Here is a 16,924-nt window from a genome sequence, read left to right as displayed (position 1 = left end):
ATCTTTATTGGCTACACTAAACAAATGTCTCCATCCAAGACAGGATGCCTAGTAACATTCTTTCATTAAACAAATGTCTATTGTGTGCCCACTCTGTGCCAAGCATTGTGCTAGGGGTTGGGACAGTGGCTAACAAGATGAACATACTTGTTTTACAAGGAGATCTGAGTCTATAGGGAAGATAGGCCTTAAATAAGAATAGCTCTTACATCTAAAGTCTTTCTCAAGGAAAGGCACTAAATATCAAGATATTTGTAGAAAGTATATGTTGTTATCTGCCATTTATTACCTTTTAGTTGCTTCCCCATTTTATATTTTATTTCAATTCCATTTAGTCAAGTTTAGAGTCTTCAACAGAAAGCCATGCCGACAGCCTTTTAAGATGTCCTGTAGTTCCTGGAAATGGACTGTTAGGTGCCTTAGTGATGCTGTTGGTATATCAGATTCTTAATGGCCTCTTACTGAACTTAGAGCAACAGGACAGATTTTACAGTGGAGTTCAAGCTCTCCAAACACTAAGGGCTAATCAATGGTCCTTTAGTAGCTGGTCACAGTGTCAAGACATGGCACATGATAAACTCACTCTCTGTAGTTATACAATGGCTCAGGCTGAATTTCCCAGGTGTCTGTTTGGAAGTCTTTCATTTGGCTCTGGGAAGCCAAATGGCAGCTGGAGAAAAGAGAATCAGTGAGGCTGAGTGAACAGGAGCATTTCATAAACGAAAGGCGAGATAAAGCATTTACATCCTGCCTCCATATTTTTATCGATTTCAGCTTTAGAGTATGGGGAGAATTTAAGGGCTGTGGCTAATTATCCTCCTCAAACTTTAACCACAAAATAATAAAGTTCATTTTAAAAATATAACCACCACAATCCTGGAACATTTAAATAAATAAAGCCCCACAGTGTCTAAATCTTTTTTTCTGCTGGGGTAGAGATACATGTTTATGTGGGTTTGTTTGTATGTAACTGTATCTCACATCCCGGAATTACTCTTATGATCAAGGACTCACAGATCTGGCTAAGACACAGGGAAACTGTTTATAACCTTTCAGGTGCTGTCTCTACCTCTGGGATTTTCTAGAAATAAACACAGTTCAAGTTTAGTGTTGTGCCCATATTAATATTTAAAATACTATTTGCATTTTTAAGATAGTAGTACCTTAGATTTTTATTGCACAGAGGTATTTTGAAATGAGTCCAACAGAATATTTGTTATGATATATACTTGTTCCTCAATTCAATACCTACTTTCCTTGATTTGTATTTATTTATATCAGCAGAAACAAGGGTATAATCTGTAATAGTGACTGGTGTCATTTATTTTTAGTTTTTATATTTTGGGCATATAGATGGTTGTAACTTTATTTAATTTTTATTTTATATTGGACTATAGTTGATTTACAATGTTGTGTTAGTTTCAGGTGTAGAGCAAAGTGATTCTGTTATACCTATACATGGATCTGTATCATTTAAAGAAAGCAAGATGCGATACAGGGAATTAGGGTTGTCATTTTATTCTTATTTTAGGTAGCTGAATAAACTTGAGCAAGACATTTCAGTTTTGAAGTTCTGATTGCTAGAACTTACTGTCTAGGAAAGAAGCCATTATTTTTAAAGTAGATGTGAATTAGATGTCCTCCCTGCAGCACTGTAACATTCATAGAGCATTTCCTACGAACAAGGCACTACCTATTCAGATTTTCCAAACACCCTTTCATTTAATATTAACACAATTTTTTGAAAGTGGTCTTCATTTAGTAGATATAAACATTGAGAATTAGGGAAGTTAATAGTTAGTTGAAGGTCACAGAGCTGTGATGTGATAGAACAGGATTTATACGTGGATCTCTCTGCAGACTGAGTTTTCTGGTATCTTATGCCAATACTCAAACATCAGGGGAACATTTCATGACATGTGAACCCCAAAAATCTCAAGAAAAAGAAGTCAAGTGCATTAACATTTGAATCTCCTCTCCCACGTCTACAAGCAGAAACCTATACCTGAGTGTGCAAGTGATTGGGAAAAGATCTGGGTTATTGGTGATGACAATTGCATGAAGACAATAGAAGTAAAAGAAACATTTGTATCTTTATTACTTCCCAAATTTAATAGGGTCTCTAAAATACTAAGGGACATTGACATATTTCAGACTAGGGGAAGTCTCATAAGATCTTGCATTTTAAGAAAAATATAGAGGAAATGTAGCATATTCTAAATGAGGCGGGTGAAGAGAACACATATGATGTCACATGCAGAACATTTGAAGGGACTGGGAGTTGTTTAGCCTAGGTAGGAAAAAATTATGAACTATGTTTGCCATATATGGGCATTGGAAGGGTAAGCAGTCAGAAAAACAATTAAGCAATATCTTAAGCAATTAAAATATTAAATGGTAGGTTCAACAGATAATTGCAAGCAAAACATGGAAGGATTTCCTAATGATTAAAGTGGCCTAAAGATGAAATGTGCTATCATCTAAGAGGGAAATAACCAATCACAGAGGTCAGCTGACCATCTGGCACTGAAGGTCTGGCATGGATTCACTGATAAATTCAGATCTGGGGTGATGATATTGACATCAGATGTTAATTATAACCTTGGTATTTCTTCCTGGTTCAACTGTAGCACAGGCCTTTGGTGACTCTGTGTGCCTTTCTTTCCACTTGACTGCCTCGAAGACAAAGGAGTGACTGTCTCACCATCCTCATTTCTTTGTTGATGGTTGAAAAACATTTCTGTCTTAAATGAGGCCGATAAACCTTAGTTGAGAACCCAAACAGTATAAAAACAAAGAAACTTTGGCTATAAGCTATCTATCTAGATAAACTATTAAAATTTTTTCAAAGACAACAATCTAGCTTGGATGAATAAAAAACAATCATTTGGCCATTTGTGCAGACTCAAAGTTTTCATTATCATTACTATGCCAACTTCTTATTTGTTCCTGACATTTTTGTATTGGCAACAAGTCTATCTTTGTTATTCTTTCTTTAGAGGCAGAAATATTCCTCTGTGCTGTCAACAGCGGCAGCCTTCCCATATCCCATCAAGTTTCATTTTAGATGGACACAGACCAGATTGCTTCCTTACTGTGGCAAATCTCTTTTTCTGAAGATAGCATAGTAACCCCCTGACCCCTACCCGGTGAGTTACCTTTAAAAAGACATCTTTGACTTTAACTCATTTAGCTCATTTTCAGGAACAAAGTGGCAGAATTTATTTTCCCTTCCATCAACGAAGGAGAGACGTGTACTTCAACATCTAGTGTCTATCTGTCCTCACTTCCTCCCAGCCCTGCCCACATACATGCATACCTTCTTCATCTGAAATATCCCAAAACGTACTTAAATAAGTTACTCAAGCATCACCTTCTCTAGAAGTTATTGATGCCACACTCTGCTTCTCCTTTACTTCTTGGGAGCCCTCTTCTGGGTTCTCATAAATCACTGGAAATAATGGGTCTTATTATAATCACTGAAATCAATTTACTTGTCTCTTACAAATACTGCCACTGGGAGGCAGCAACTCTGGTTTTGCTCATTTTATTCTCAGAATCTGGCCAGATACTCCTGTCCCTACAAAACAAGGAGTAGGTACTTGGTGAAAGTTTTTTAGCCAGGCAACAAATGTGTTAATACTGTTTCTTACAGTCTGAACTGTTTTCTGGAGTAAAGGTGGTAGGAAGTGCTAACCAAGTGTATATTGCAAGAAAAATATGTTATTTTGCTTCATGCAACATAGGATTTCTTGTCATGAAGCCCAGCCAGTCCTAGAATTCACGTAGTCTGCTGCTTTGACTAGATATGTGCTTTTTGTCAGAAAAAATCACTCCTTTTAGAGGCACATCATATCTCATCCTCTTTTTGAGTCAGTTACTATTTACATCCTTAAATATGCCTGTATTTAAAGATCTTCAAAGCCAAACCATCCAGCATATTATACATAGAGTCAGAAAGTTTGATACCTCTGAATATATGCTGACCCACAATCTGATTTTAGAAAAAGTAAATGATGTTATATCATACCTGGGGGTATTTTGTGGCAATCATGTGGAAAATTATGCAAGATATTCCCTTTGTGCAGTAAACACAGTCTTAGTCTAATGCATCACAATGAAGTATAATAAAACACTTCAAGAACGCCTTCATTAATTACAGATTATAAAAAGTAACGACAATCATCTCCCACACTTCACCTAATGTCTCCACATAATGAATCTTCAGTAATGGATGTGTGCCTGTCTTTGACAGCGTATATTTTTCCTTCCTAATAGCCCTCTCATTTATTTTACTGCAACTATGTCTTCACTACTGGAAGTGTTTCAGACACACACTGTAAATAGTAGTTACATCTTCCCCAAGACAAGCCTAGCAGACCAGTTAGACCAATTAGATGCCCATTTCTCAGAACTGGACAGTTCAGTAGAAAACTGTTTGGTTTCCATTTCTTCTGAGCAGCAGTATATTAACTGGGTTGTTCCTGCCATGAAATTGCCTTTTTGGTCCTAATCACCTAATACCTGGATCCTGATGACTCTGAAGCCTACTTTTCTAGCCTTCTGCACTTTCTTTTATCTCCTCTTTCTGGGCTGTAAAGCAAGTTTGTCGTTTTCAACAAAACTAAGAGAAGAAAAATGCAAACAAAATAAAATATAAAATTGTACCAAATGAAAGAAGAATTGATGAAATTAGGATTAAAATATTCCCCTTTGTATTTATTCAATGAGTTATACAGCTTTCATTAAATGTAATGTGCTCTTGGAGGTAGATGTACCTGAGCTGGCATAACCACAAATTGATTTCTGACCTCAGGAAGTTTTTATAACATATGGAACAAAATATCAGGCCTAGTGGAGAATAGGAAGCATCTACATAGATGGTGTAATGTATAGTAGAGGATATAATGTAACATTGTATGAAAGATCACATACATTGCTATGAGAGTTCTGAAGAGAGAAAAATTAACTGTGGCTTATGGGGCAGAAGTAGTCAGAATAATAATTAAAGAAAAATAACACACGTTAAACTTGGAAACAGAAAAAAATCAAAACTTTGTCGATGCCATGGGAAATGTGAGAAAAAGGATGTAAGTCAGGAAGCTTAAAGATGCTTCAATTAGTAGGTCATTTAGACTGGAAAGTCAACTAAGTACAATGGAACAGCAGAAAAATCATAAGATCAACTGCAGTTGAGATCATGGAAGGCTTTGAATGCATTTATTTGTAAAACAGCTGGGAGTCAACATGCTTTAGAATTAGTAGCCTAACAGTTCTGTGGAGGATGGATAGGAGGCATGACAGAAGGGGAGGGTTCTACTGGGAGACCATCACCACTGCACCTCTGAGATTTACTGAGTGTGAGCTTGCCTTTAACATTCTGAACATGCTCAGTCCTATAAGTAAGGATCCCTTTTATTCTCTTATCCTCTTAATTTGTTTTCTTATGTAAGAAAAACAGAGTCTTTGGTAAATCATTCTATTTTAAAGTGGCATTCAAATCTTACAGAGAAAATGTTAAAAGTCCATTTGAGTCTGCAGAAAACTGAAGAACAGGCATTGTTTGAATTTTACGCATCATTGATACGTATCTTCAATAGACTCTGTTCTTAAAAGCACAAAGAATTCTACTGAAAAACTGTTTTTTTCTTTCCTCTCCCTAATTTTCTATCTCTTTTCCTACTCCTATTATTATTTGGCCCTGACTTTTAATAGAAATAATAGTTTTCCTGTTTACACACTAGGTAATAATTTGACCATCAACACATTTAGAGGGTTATTTATATTACACTTTCTCTTTCAATCCAGAGAATGACATTCAGATAAAGGTTTTCTTCCAGCTTTCTAGCCCTGAATATAGAGACTGCGCTTTAAATGAGTTTCATTGAGTCATTCACCATTCAGTAGAACATGTTCACAAATCAAGTCTGACTAGGAGAAACGCTTCCAGTTATCATTTAAAAAGTCATATGTAGAAAGCCATACCTAGAAAATGATAGCTGAGGCATTTTTAAAACTGAAGACATATTATAAAACCTGCTGGCTTCCTTAATAAGCACATATCATGCACTTGGACACAGTTTTGCTCATCTCTTAAATAAGCAATTTCATTAAAAAACATTCTAATGTCGCCAGTACTTTTCCTAGAGGTATGGTAATCAAAACCTCAAATTCAATGTAAAAAGGTCCCCTAGATATTAGTAGGAGACAGACAATGATAGATCTGTTTAAATGTAACACTAAGAGATTCATAACACCAGGTATATTTGGCACATACTGCTATCAGACAGAGTGTAATCAGAAATTCCTGCAAAATCTCCCAATTAAAATGCTTAGTCTTTGCTAAGTGCAAGGTTTATCAAATCACAGTAAGAAGTGCCACTGGCTGAATGGTAACTGTGCACAGAGTTGCCCTGGTGGGGTTTTCCATTTCCTGCCGGCATGGTACAGTGCTTTTTCCCAGCGGCTTTTTGTTAACCTACAAGGACTCAACAGGTATATTACAAAACAGTAACAATTTGCTAAAATGGACTTAAATGAAAACTGGCAGCTATTTGTTTTTAATTAAAGGCCACTGTGTCCTGGGCAACAGATGCCCAAATCTCTTTAGAGAGTACCTGGGAAATAAATATTTTTGAATGTTATACTTGTTATTCTTATTGCAAGTGGCACTTGGCTTCTCCCAGAGTGCAGCCTGCTTTGTGGATGTTACCACATTCATCTTCACAGCATGGTGAGCAGGTGTCAACTATGATTATCTTGGTTTTGTAGGTGGCAAGAAGGAAACTCTGAGAAGTTACATGACTTGATCAAGGTCATAAAAGGACCTGAAGCTGCAGCTGCCCTGGACCAATTAAGTTTCTTGTTTATTTAAACAAGGGGAACCTATTAATAGAAGACAGCAAAGGGAAAAGAGTATTTTTTAAACGACTGCTTACCATAATTCTAGTTTATATAGTATCATTTAATCTTAATAACACTGAAGATAAGGAAATTAAACTTTTAGAGGTAGCCAATGAAGTCCAACCTCGTGGAGCAAATTAAAAAACAGAGCCAAAATTTGAACCAAGATGATTCTTATGAATCTTCCCACTGTATTTTTTTTTTTTTTTTTAAATTTTTGGCTGTGTTGGGTCTTTTCTTTTTCTTTTTTCTTTTTTGGCTGTTCCCACTGTATTTTGAAGATTGTTTTTACTACTATGGCAGTTTATTTGTCTTTATTTGCCAAGGTACTGCATAGAAACAGCAATTATGATTAAGTTATCTGGGTTTAAGAAGGTGAGAGAAGTAGGAGGTAACTGAATCCATCAATATCCAAATCTATCAATTTATACTCCCCCATCCCAGAAAGGCAGCTTGCCTTAATTATTCTAAATATTTTCCTATGGCCTCCCTACCATTGTATATCATAGCTGGCATCTTGAAGTTGACAGAGGATCTTGTCCCTTAAACTAGATTTTACAGATGAGGAATCCATTGAAACGTTTATCTGCGGGCCAGATATCTAGAAAGAAATTCCTCTATCCAGATTCTTTCTGCTCTTGCTGGAGGAGACTCCAGAGAGAAAAGTTTGACAAGCAGATATTGTGAACAAACTTACTACCCACTTCTCACAACAACTTCAGATTAGCACCACCTATGGCTCACTCCTCTCACATTTTGATTTTAATTCCAAATGTTAGACTCCTAAGGCAGTGTGTGTTTGAACTTGAGCAGAGATCGTAGAATGACCCAAGATTGCACGTGTTGAATTACTACATAAAGCTTATAAGTTCTTAAGTATTTGCTGCTCATTTAGTGCCAAACTTTTCCAAGGAAAGTATTCTTAACAGGAATCTTATATGAAATTGTAGATTTTATTGGGGGGGGTGTGTGTGTGTGTGAAATCACAAGTAAAATCCTTTGCTTAAAAAGTTTTATTTGAGATATACAAAAAATAAAGTCATATAGTAAAGTCAAATAAGCTCACACTGCCAAAAGGGGAAACATAAATTTTAATAACCCAGAACCAATAAATGTTATTTGTTTTACACTAACACAGTAAACTGAGACTGATTCAGATCATTCTCTGATGTCAAAGAAAGCTAGAAAAGGAACATAAATCATAGTTGCCCAAAACATCTTGATCATATTATATCTATTGCAGGGTCAATTTCTATAATAAATGCTAATAATTCCCTAGAAATTTCACTCATTTTAATCCCAATAATAAGTGGATCACATCTAGCCAGTTTAATGTTTTCATAATTAATTTAATATGGGAATACTGATTAATGAGAATGGGTCAACCATGAAAATTTATAGTGGTTTATTGCTTATTTGAAATTGAAGTTGCAAGAACTAAGATGTTATATTTACTAAATTAGGAGAGAGGGTTGGTCTAAATACATTAGAGAGAGAGAAAGAGACAGACAGATACAGAGAAAAGAGAGACAGTAAAAGAGAGACAGAAAAAGAGAGGCAGAAGATTCTTGCCCAAGCTAGAAGATGATGTAAGTTTAAAAGAAAAATTATTTATGAAAAAGAAAACTACTTAGGCAAGTGCCTTAAGACAAAGCAAATATCCTGTTTAAAATTTGGAACTAAAAACATTTCTAAATAAGAATCACAGAAGCACATCTGCTTTGGAAGCAAGTGGCGGGGTTCAGTAGTGTAATTTTTATTTATAGTCCAAAATATGAGAAAAAATTTTAAATTTAGTGCCTCTTCATAATATTGTTGACTAGATCAGGGTTTAGTGACTGGTTTTCCCAGTTCTAAAGAATGAGGTGATGAGTAACTTTCAAAGCAACAACTCCCTTCTAATGTTATTTCTGGGCTCATTTAAATCACTCATTTGAATCTCCATGAAAGCTATTTCAGAAAGAAATGGAAGAAAAATGACAGTTAATTTTACTGCATTCGCAAATTTGGAGAAAAAAATTCAGATGTTGCATATTTTAATATTAGTATTCATGTTTGGTTCTTTTCTTGGAGTTCTGATTTTCCTTTTGAAATATCCTTCCCCCCTTCAAATTCTTTAAATTAGTTATAATAATTGATTTAAAGCCCTTGCTGCCATTTCCAAGAACTGGGTGATCTTTTGGTCTACTTCTATTATTTTCTTTTGAATAAGGTTACATTTTCCTACTTTATTCTATATCTGTTAATTTTTAATTATATTCAGAACACTGTATTTTAAAAGAACAGTTAGAGACTATTGTGTGGATATTTCAAGAGAGTGCAAGCCCTTTCTTTTATCTGACAGTCAGGATATGAGCTAATCTTTCTAATTTCTGCAGGAGTTGAGTTATTCTGGGCTGTGTTGCGAGTCCAGTTTTAACTGTGATTAGTACTCCAACTACCAACCAACCTAACAACACAAGAGCTTCCTTCCTTTCTTTCTTTCGTCCTTACTCTTCCTTCCTTCTTTCCTTCCTCCTTTCCTTTTTATTTTGTGCTAATATTTTTATTTTGGTATAATAAAACACGTAGAGGAAAATTGTAAGAAAAGTAGAAGGCATTATTGTATACCTTCTAATTGGACTTAACCAATGGTTTATATTTGTTCCATTTGTTCTCTCTCTCTCTCTGATCGCTCGCTCTCTCTCCTCCCTTCCTCCTGGAAAATGTATTTATATTTTATATACATTTTGTTTTCTATGAACACTTTGAGACCATTTTTTTTCTGAGCAATTTGTGAATATGCTGGAGTCACTGGGCCCCTTTACCTCTAAAAACTCACCTGTGCACTTCCAGACTGAGGGCATGACTTCCATGACCACTCTACACTGAATTTATCACTGACCCAATATTGTTTAAACACTATTCTCTAATCCATAGTCTTTTGTAACTACATGTTTTTCTGTCCACGATCCAATCATATACCAAGCATTGTGTTAAGTTTTCATGTGTCTGTAGTTGCCTAAAATATAAAGCAGTTTATCAACCTTTCTTTGTCTTTCCTGGCCTTGATATTTTTGCAGGGCAGTAGTTTCATAGAATATTTTAAAATTTCTGTTTGTCTATTTCATTTTTGTGTGGAAATTTTTTAAAAACAAACATCTTTTTATTGAAGTATAGTTGATTTACAGTGTTGTGTTGTTTGTCTAATTCTTATGGCAATATTTAGGTTATACATTCTTTGGCAGGAATATTAAAAAAAAAAAAAAGACATGGTGTCCTTTCCAGTGAATCCTAGTAGGAGGACTGTGGCTAACTTTGTTAAGGTGATACAGGCCAAGTTGCTTCACTATAAAATTACCATTTTTTTCTTGGTAATTGTTTCAGTTGGAGTTTTCTGAGAAAGCAGATAGGATTAGATGTTCAAGAGACTTTTGGGAAAATCATATTTGAGGGAAAAAAATGGAAAGGGAGACAGAGAGGGCAAGGAGAGGCCTCAGATCTAGATATGGGGGAGAAGGGGAAGGAAGGAGGCTGGGGAGGAAGGCTGTCAGCTGAAGCACAGTCTAAGAAACCTTCCGCCAAGCCAATGGGTGGCCCTGGAGCCAGAGCTAGCCTTAGAGGGGCCAAGTGTTTTAGGGTCAGATAGTTCTTTGTTGTGGGGAGCCGTCCTCTGAAGTGTAAAATGCTTAGCAGCAGCCTCGGCCTCTACCCAGTAGATGCCAGTAGCAGTCTCCCAGTTGTGATTACCGAAAAGTATCTTTAAACATCACCAATGTTACCTAAGGGATAAAGTTGCTTCTAGCCGAGAACCACTGCTTTATACATGTAGGTCTTCTCCTATCTTCTGGTGAAAGTTCATATCTCTGAAGACCACTCGTTGTCCACATAAGATTTCCTTCCCCTGAAGTTGTCCTTTCTTGCTTGATGGGGTGTGATTTATTGCTAAAGCCTCGTCTACATTCCCTGGGCATGAAACTTCTCTACAACGAGTGAGTCCTCCTGTGTCTAATGAGGAGTGATTTCAGCCGAAAGCCTTCCCCACACTTACTGCAAATATAAGCCTTCTCCCCCGAGTGTGTCCTCTGATGAGTGCTGAGGGTCGCCTTATCAGTGAAGCCCCGCTCACACTCCCTGCATACATAGGGCTTCTCCCATGAGTGTGCCCTCTGATGGCTTAGGAGGGCTGCCTTCTGGCCAAAGCCTCGCCCACACTCAATGCACTCAAAGGACTTCTCCCTGGAGTGGGTCAGCTTGTGTCTGACTAGATTTGCTTTCTGGCTAAAACCTTGTCCACACTCAGTGCAAACATAAGCCTTCTTCCCAGAGCGTGTCCTCTGATGACTGATGAGTTGTGACTTCTGTCGCAAGCCTTGCCCTCATTCCCCACACACAAAAGGCTTCTCTCCTGAGTGTGTCCTCTGGTGTGCAATGAGAGTAGACTTAGGCCTAAATTCTCACCCACATTCCTAGCACACGTAACGCTTCTCTCCTGAGTGTGTCCTCTGGTGTGTGGTAAGGTTTGACTTATCACTGAAGCCTCACCCACACTCCCGACACACAAAAGGCTTCTCTCCTGAGTGTGTCCTCTTGTGTTTAACAAGATATGACTTCTGACTAAAGCTCCAGCCACATTCATTGCACAAATGAGGATTCTCCCCTGAATGAATCCTCTGGTGGTTGCTGAGAGTGGATTTATCTCGAAAAAGCCTCCCACAGTGCCTGCAGACGTAAGGCTTCTCCCAGGAGTGGGTTCTCTGGTGTGTGATAAGGTTTGACTTATCCCTGAAGCCTTGCCGACACTCCTGGCACACAAGGGGCTTCTCCCCTGAGTGTGTTCGAAGGTGTCTGATGAGGATTGACTTCTGGCTAAAGCTTTGCCCACAATCCTCACATGCAAAGGGCTTTTCCCCAGAGTGTGCCATCTTGTGTGTGACTAGGTTTGACTTCTGGCTGAAGGTTTGCCCACACTCTCTGCAGAGGTAAGGCTTCTCCCCCGTGTGTGATCTCTTGTGTGTGATGAGAGTTGATTTATAGCTAAAGCTTCGGCCACACTCACTGCAGAAACAAGGCTTTCCTCCTAAGAGAATCCTCTGACGACTAAAGAGAGTCGATTTCTGGTTAAAGCCGAGCCCACAATTTCCACAAATGACTACTTCAAATCCCGAGATTTCTACCCACTTTAATGCTTTGTCTGTTTCTAAAGGTTTTGGCTTCCCAGATGAGCTGAACCTTATTTCCTTCACTGTCTTGCTTTCTCTTGATCTTAATAGCTGTTCTTCAGATGGGCTGGAGAAAGTTCTTGAAGTAACTCTCTCCCTTGTCCTCCCAAACAAAGATTTGGAGCCACCTTCTCTGTCTTCACCTTCCACTCTGTCGCCCCAGAAGCTTTCGTAAGAGAATAGCTGCAGCTGCTGCTTCTGACCTGCTGGGCAGAGATCTGCTCTTTGGGGGGTTCCTGCAAACAAGCCTGGACAGATTGGAAGGTGATGGTCATGCAGCACATGTTGATGTAATTGCTGACCACAGAAGACCAGAATGGAGGAGGAATAAGGTGGAATTTCTGGCTTTGGATCTGCTGAACAGGGGCTGGGCTGCTGTCCTCTCTCCTCTTTCCAGGGCTCTTCTCCGTACTCTAGCAGAATGACAAGTGTTGGTTTGGAAAATGAAATTCCCAAGGAGACTAGGTTGCTGTAGTTTTGCAGCATCTCTTCCCTGTACAGGGTCCTCTGAGCATGACTTAACAGCTGCCACTCTTCCTGGGTGAAGTCCACAGCCACCTCATGGAATGACACGAATGTCTCTTCTCTCCTGGCTTTCAAGAGCCCCAAGGCCATTATTCTGGTCCTCTGAATGTTCTCCTTGGAGAAAGGTGAGGCTAAAGTCTTGGGGACACGCTTGCAAAGTCTATCCCACGGCAAGTGTGACAATGGTAAGGGATGACGAGTTAGAAGCAGCCTGCTATATCACCTATCTTTCTTTTAGAAGTTATATAATTTTAACTTTTCCATTAAGGGTATGCTCTGTCTCAACTTCATTTTTTGTGTTTGGTGTATGATAGAGGTCAGTTCATTTCTTTTCCATATAGATGTCAAGTTGTTGCAACATTTTTTCAAGAAGATTTTCTTTCTCTTTTGAATCGCATTGGCACTTTTGTTGAAACCAATGGGTTATACAAGAATGAATCGATTTCTTGACTCTATTCTGCTAGCTTTATATGATTGTCTGCATTTGAGCTGGAAGACTTGGCTTAAGTTTCAGATAGGTTTGCTTCATTACTGCTTTTGATCTCACAAAGTCCTTGAATCCAGTCATTTGGAGAATGCCCAAGACTAGGTGACTTCCATTTACGTAGCAGGCTTTTTTACCAGGTTTCTTAGTTAAACACGAGAGTGGGGTGGGTGGAGAGGTATAATTGCTTAGCTGAGTTGGAGTTCTTCCAACCTATAGTCCATTCCACTGGCCTGGCCTGTCCTCAGTCCTGGCATCGGAGTCTGAAGCCAAACTTAGCAATGACCCCCAGATGGAGGTGGCAGCTGCCCTCCTCCTCTCTGAAGGGTTTGTTTCTCTATGGAATTCAGTTTTTTTTGCTTCTTAAATCCACCACTCTGCTGTACCTTCGTAGAAAAGTATGATTTTTATTTTCGTTTGTCTGTTTTACTTGTTACCATTGGAACAAAGCTTTTTTTCTGTTCTTTTATAGTCTAACTGGCAGCAGAAGTATTCCTGGTGGAAAAAAAAAAAGGGAAAGTTTAGAATTGTTCATAAATAAAAGAACTTGCATTTTGAATCTTTTGTGCTACCAATTCTTTTTTCTTCTCTTTACCATGACTATCACAAATGGCTAGTTTTTGTCTTCAGCCATTAAAATGTATTCTTAAGTCTTTAGCACCATCTAATATTTATCTAGCAATATTATTTTAGAATACAGTGTCAAAGTTTTACCTTCCTTTTGTGAGCAGGAGAAAAACGGGCTGAGATAGGTCCATGTGACAATCAAAAGAACAGGAGTCACCGTAGCAACTTTTCCTCCTCATATTTTTATTTGATCATTGACTATGTTATCCAAAAAGGCTTTCTCAATGACCCTTGAGAAAGTCCTTTCCAGCAGAGACTAGGAACACAGAAGGCCAGAAGTTTGTTTGTTGTTTCTCAATTTGAAAGGAACAGGATATTTACCATTTGAATAGAAAAGAGGGTGATGAATACAACATATTATGAATTGTAGAAATAAGATAAATTTTTAAAGTAAGTTAGAGAAGTTGTCTCTGTTGGTTTAAATGATGCAGTGAGACTTAAAATGATGACTCAAGAAGCTCACAACAATAAAAATTAATCTGGACCTGACACTGGCTATTGACTCACAAGTAAGCCTCAGTTTTGGATCCTAGCTGATAGCATTTGGACAGACCCGGTCAAACACAGTTTCACTGGATGTACAGATTGTTTGAAACAGTTTTTGTTTTTTCAAAGATAGTATTCACTGTGGTGCTCCTACTGTCTTTCAAGGTATGAAAGTCAAGTGAATCGATGATCTGAAGAAAAAAAAGTCTTTTTATGTTCTTTTCCTGTTTTTCACTTCTTTACTCATGGTTACACCTCCCTTGTGATGTTTTAGCATTCAGACTACACAGTGACAACACTCTTCACACAGAGGGGCATAATTAAATATTGAAAATAATTTAAAAAATCTTCTTTATATTTTATGTAGGAGCCAAGCCAGTAAGCATTCCTAGTACTAAATACTAGAGATCATTTTAGAATCTAAACGTTCACCCTAGAATCCTCTATGGGTATTATGAAAAAGTAAAATGTATCTTCTCAGCATTTGAGTTTCATAGAATTAATATAAGTTCAGCAAGATGATTCTCAAAATATCAGTGGTACTCAAGCTACAAACAAGCGGAAAGGAATAAAGGGAGTTCTGTGCTCCGGTAAGCTTGAGAATCATTTGGCTAATTCATCTTACACACGTTTCTTTATTAAAACTCTTCTCAGATGTTTTATGTCTAAGTTCACTCTCAAGCTCCAAGGTAGGGGCATGGCATGTAGTGTTTCTGAAATTATTTGATTCAGAAATGCTTTTTCCAGGAATATCTTCAATTGCCTTGAAAACATGCGTCAGAAAAATCTGGTCTAATTTCAATAAACCTTATGATTTTTTCAAAGCCCTGCAAGATCTGGAATTCCTTTTATCCAAAAATAAAATAATTTGTCCAAAAGGAAATGCTTTATTGCATTCATAGCTCCTTGAAGATTTTGATGATAATTGAAGCATTTATTTGATAAGAAGTAATCAGAGGAACTCAGGATTTATGGAGAAAAGTGTATAGTAGAGCATTCATAAAAGACTGATCTTTGACCTTGGTTGGTATCATGGGAGGTAAATAATGAAATAGTGACATTTTCTTCCCATGTTCACAAAGTGCAACAAGCTTCATACCCTTGTCAGGATGTTTTGTGATAGTGCTGTGTTTCTGTGTTGTGAGTGAGTTTTAGAAACTTTAATGAATCTAAGCAGTGAATTCCACAAAGGAAAAGACCAGCTATTAAAACTTTTGTTTTCCAGACCTATAACTGTGCCTATAAAACAAAGAGGAGCGTCAAAATAAGCAGTATTTGAACCACTTCATCCAGCTCCCTTTCAAATCAGTGTGTTTTGTATTCTACAGTTCTGGTACTTAAATATTTAAGTACAAAATACGGTCTGTCAATAGGCTAAGTGCTAATAAGGACTCTTCTATTACCACTGCCCATTTATCAAGGAGCTCAAAATATTGGAGCACAATTTATTTCCTAATATGGAGGTAGTTTGAGTTTAGTAACTTCAATTATGAGACCTAAACAACTGTGGAAAAGCTGCTGCTCCAACAGCTCTTAGGTTACTGAGGACTCTCTGCTTGATCAAGAGAAATTAAGATATTTATTCACCTTTAACCACCTAGAGAGCAACATATCAGATGTATCATTACAGAATGGGTAGAGACTAGTGGTTTTCTTAGCAGGTGAGCAATAATAAATGAATGTCAATTTTGGCACAAGACTTGAGGATTAAATATAAAGAGCAGCTTACATATATTTCAGGTACTGGAGGACATATGGATGTTGCACCAGAATTTCAGCTAGGGGACCAGAGTGATCACTGGTGGGGCTGGTGAGAGATGAGGGTATGGGAAGAGGTGGAAGCTAGGTCAAATTGAAATGAATAAAAATGAAAGAAAGTAAAAATACAGAATGAAACTAGTGTTCACGCTCTCATAACAGAATATCTGCAAAGGAATAAAGTTTATTAATATTTAAGAATGAATCATAGAGATCCTGGACAAAGATCCTTGCAACACTAACACACAGTACCTTCCATGTGAAATCTGCTATCCTAAATTTTCTATAAAAATATACATATATTATATATACACACATATATACATAGAGTAAATACTATTATTTTCTCCATCTGAGGGATGAGAAACTGAAACATGACGAGGTTAAGTTACTTTCCAGTCTTAGAGTAAAAGACAGGGCCAAAGATTCAAACAAAGCAATCTGGTTCCAGTGTCTGGACCTTCATCAAATGATGTACTATCTCTCTCAACATAAACCCTCTAATACGGGTCCAAACCACTATATAAGAAGAAACTGAGCCCATGCAGAGCAGAGAATAAGGGGACAGAGTAAACCATTTCTTAACAGCTAAGAAATTTCAGCTTGTTTGATTAAGTGTTTGCTTTAATTTTGAATTGACATAGTAATATCTTGTATCTGTAGGAACATATAATCTAGATACAGTGAATATCTGTTAAGGAGGTTTGCTTACATGTTATTCTGCCAATTGTAGAATAAGGCCAGTAACCAGGGATGGAAGATGGCCTAGAGCTGGCCACAGAGGATTCTATGAAAGCACACTCAGTGCTCTTCATGCCATTATTATCCTAGGCCCCCTTGATCAAATCAGAGAAATGGCCGTATGTGGTCAGCCTTCTCAACTGCTCTCACATCCTCACTACCTGTCAACCATAAATCTACGGGAAGAATTGGGGCAAGC

At 37.6% G+C, this 16,924-nt stretch overlaps 1 protein-coding gene across 1 annotated transcript; it reads right to left on the bottom strand.

Moving 5' to 3' along the window:
- Positions 1-10,865: 10,865 nt before the first annotated feature.
- Positions 10,866-12,719, bottom strand: LOC132370191 (zinc finger protein 875-like). The gene is given in 2 exon segments (XM_059929933.1): positions 10,866-11,331; positions 11,410-12,719. Coding segments are annotated over 2 exon segments (1,776 nt in total).
- Positions 12,720-16,924: the final 4,205 nt, after the last annotated feature.

Source organism: Balaenoptera ricei, chromosome 8 (assembly GCF_028023285.1).
Source record: "Balaenoptera ricei isolate mBalRic1 chromosome 8, mBalRic1.hap2, whole genome shotgun sequence".
NCBI classification, from domain to species: Eukaryota; Metazoa; Chordata; class Mammalia; order Artiodactyla; family Balaenopteridae; genus Balaenoptera; species Balaenoptera ricei.
Note: the sequence above shows the minus strand (reverse complement) of the source record. Positions and strands in the feature narration are given on the sequence as shown.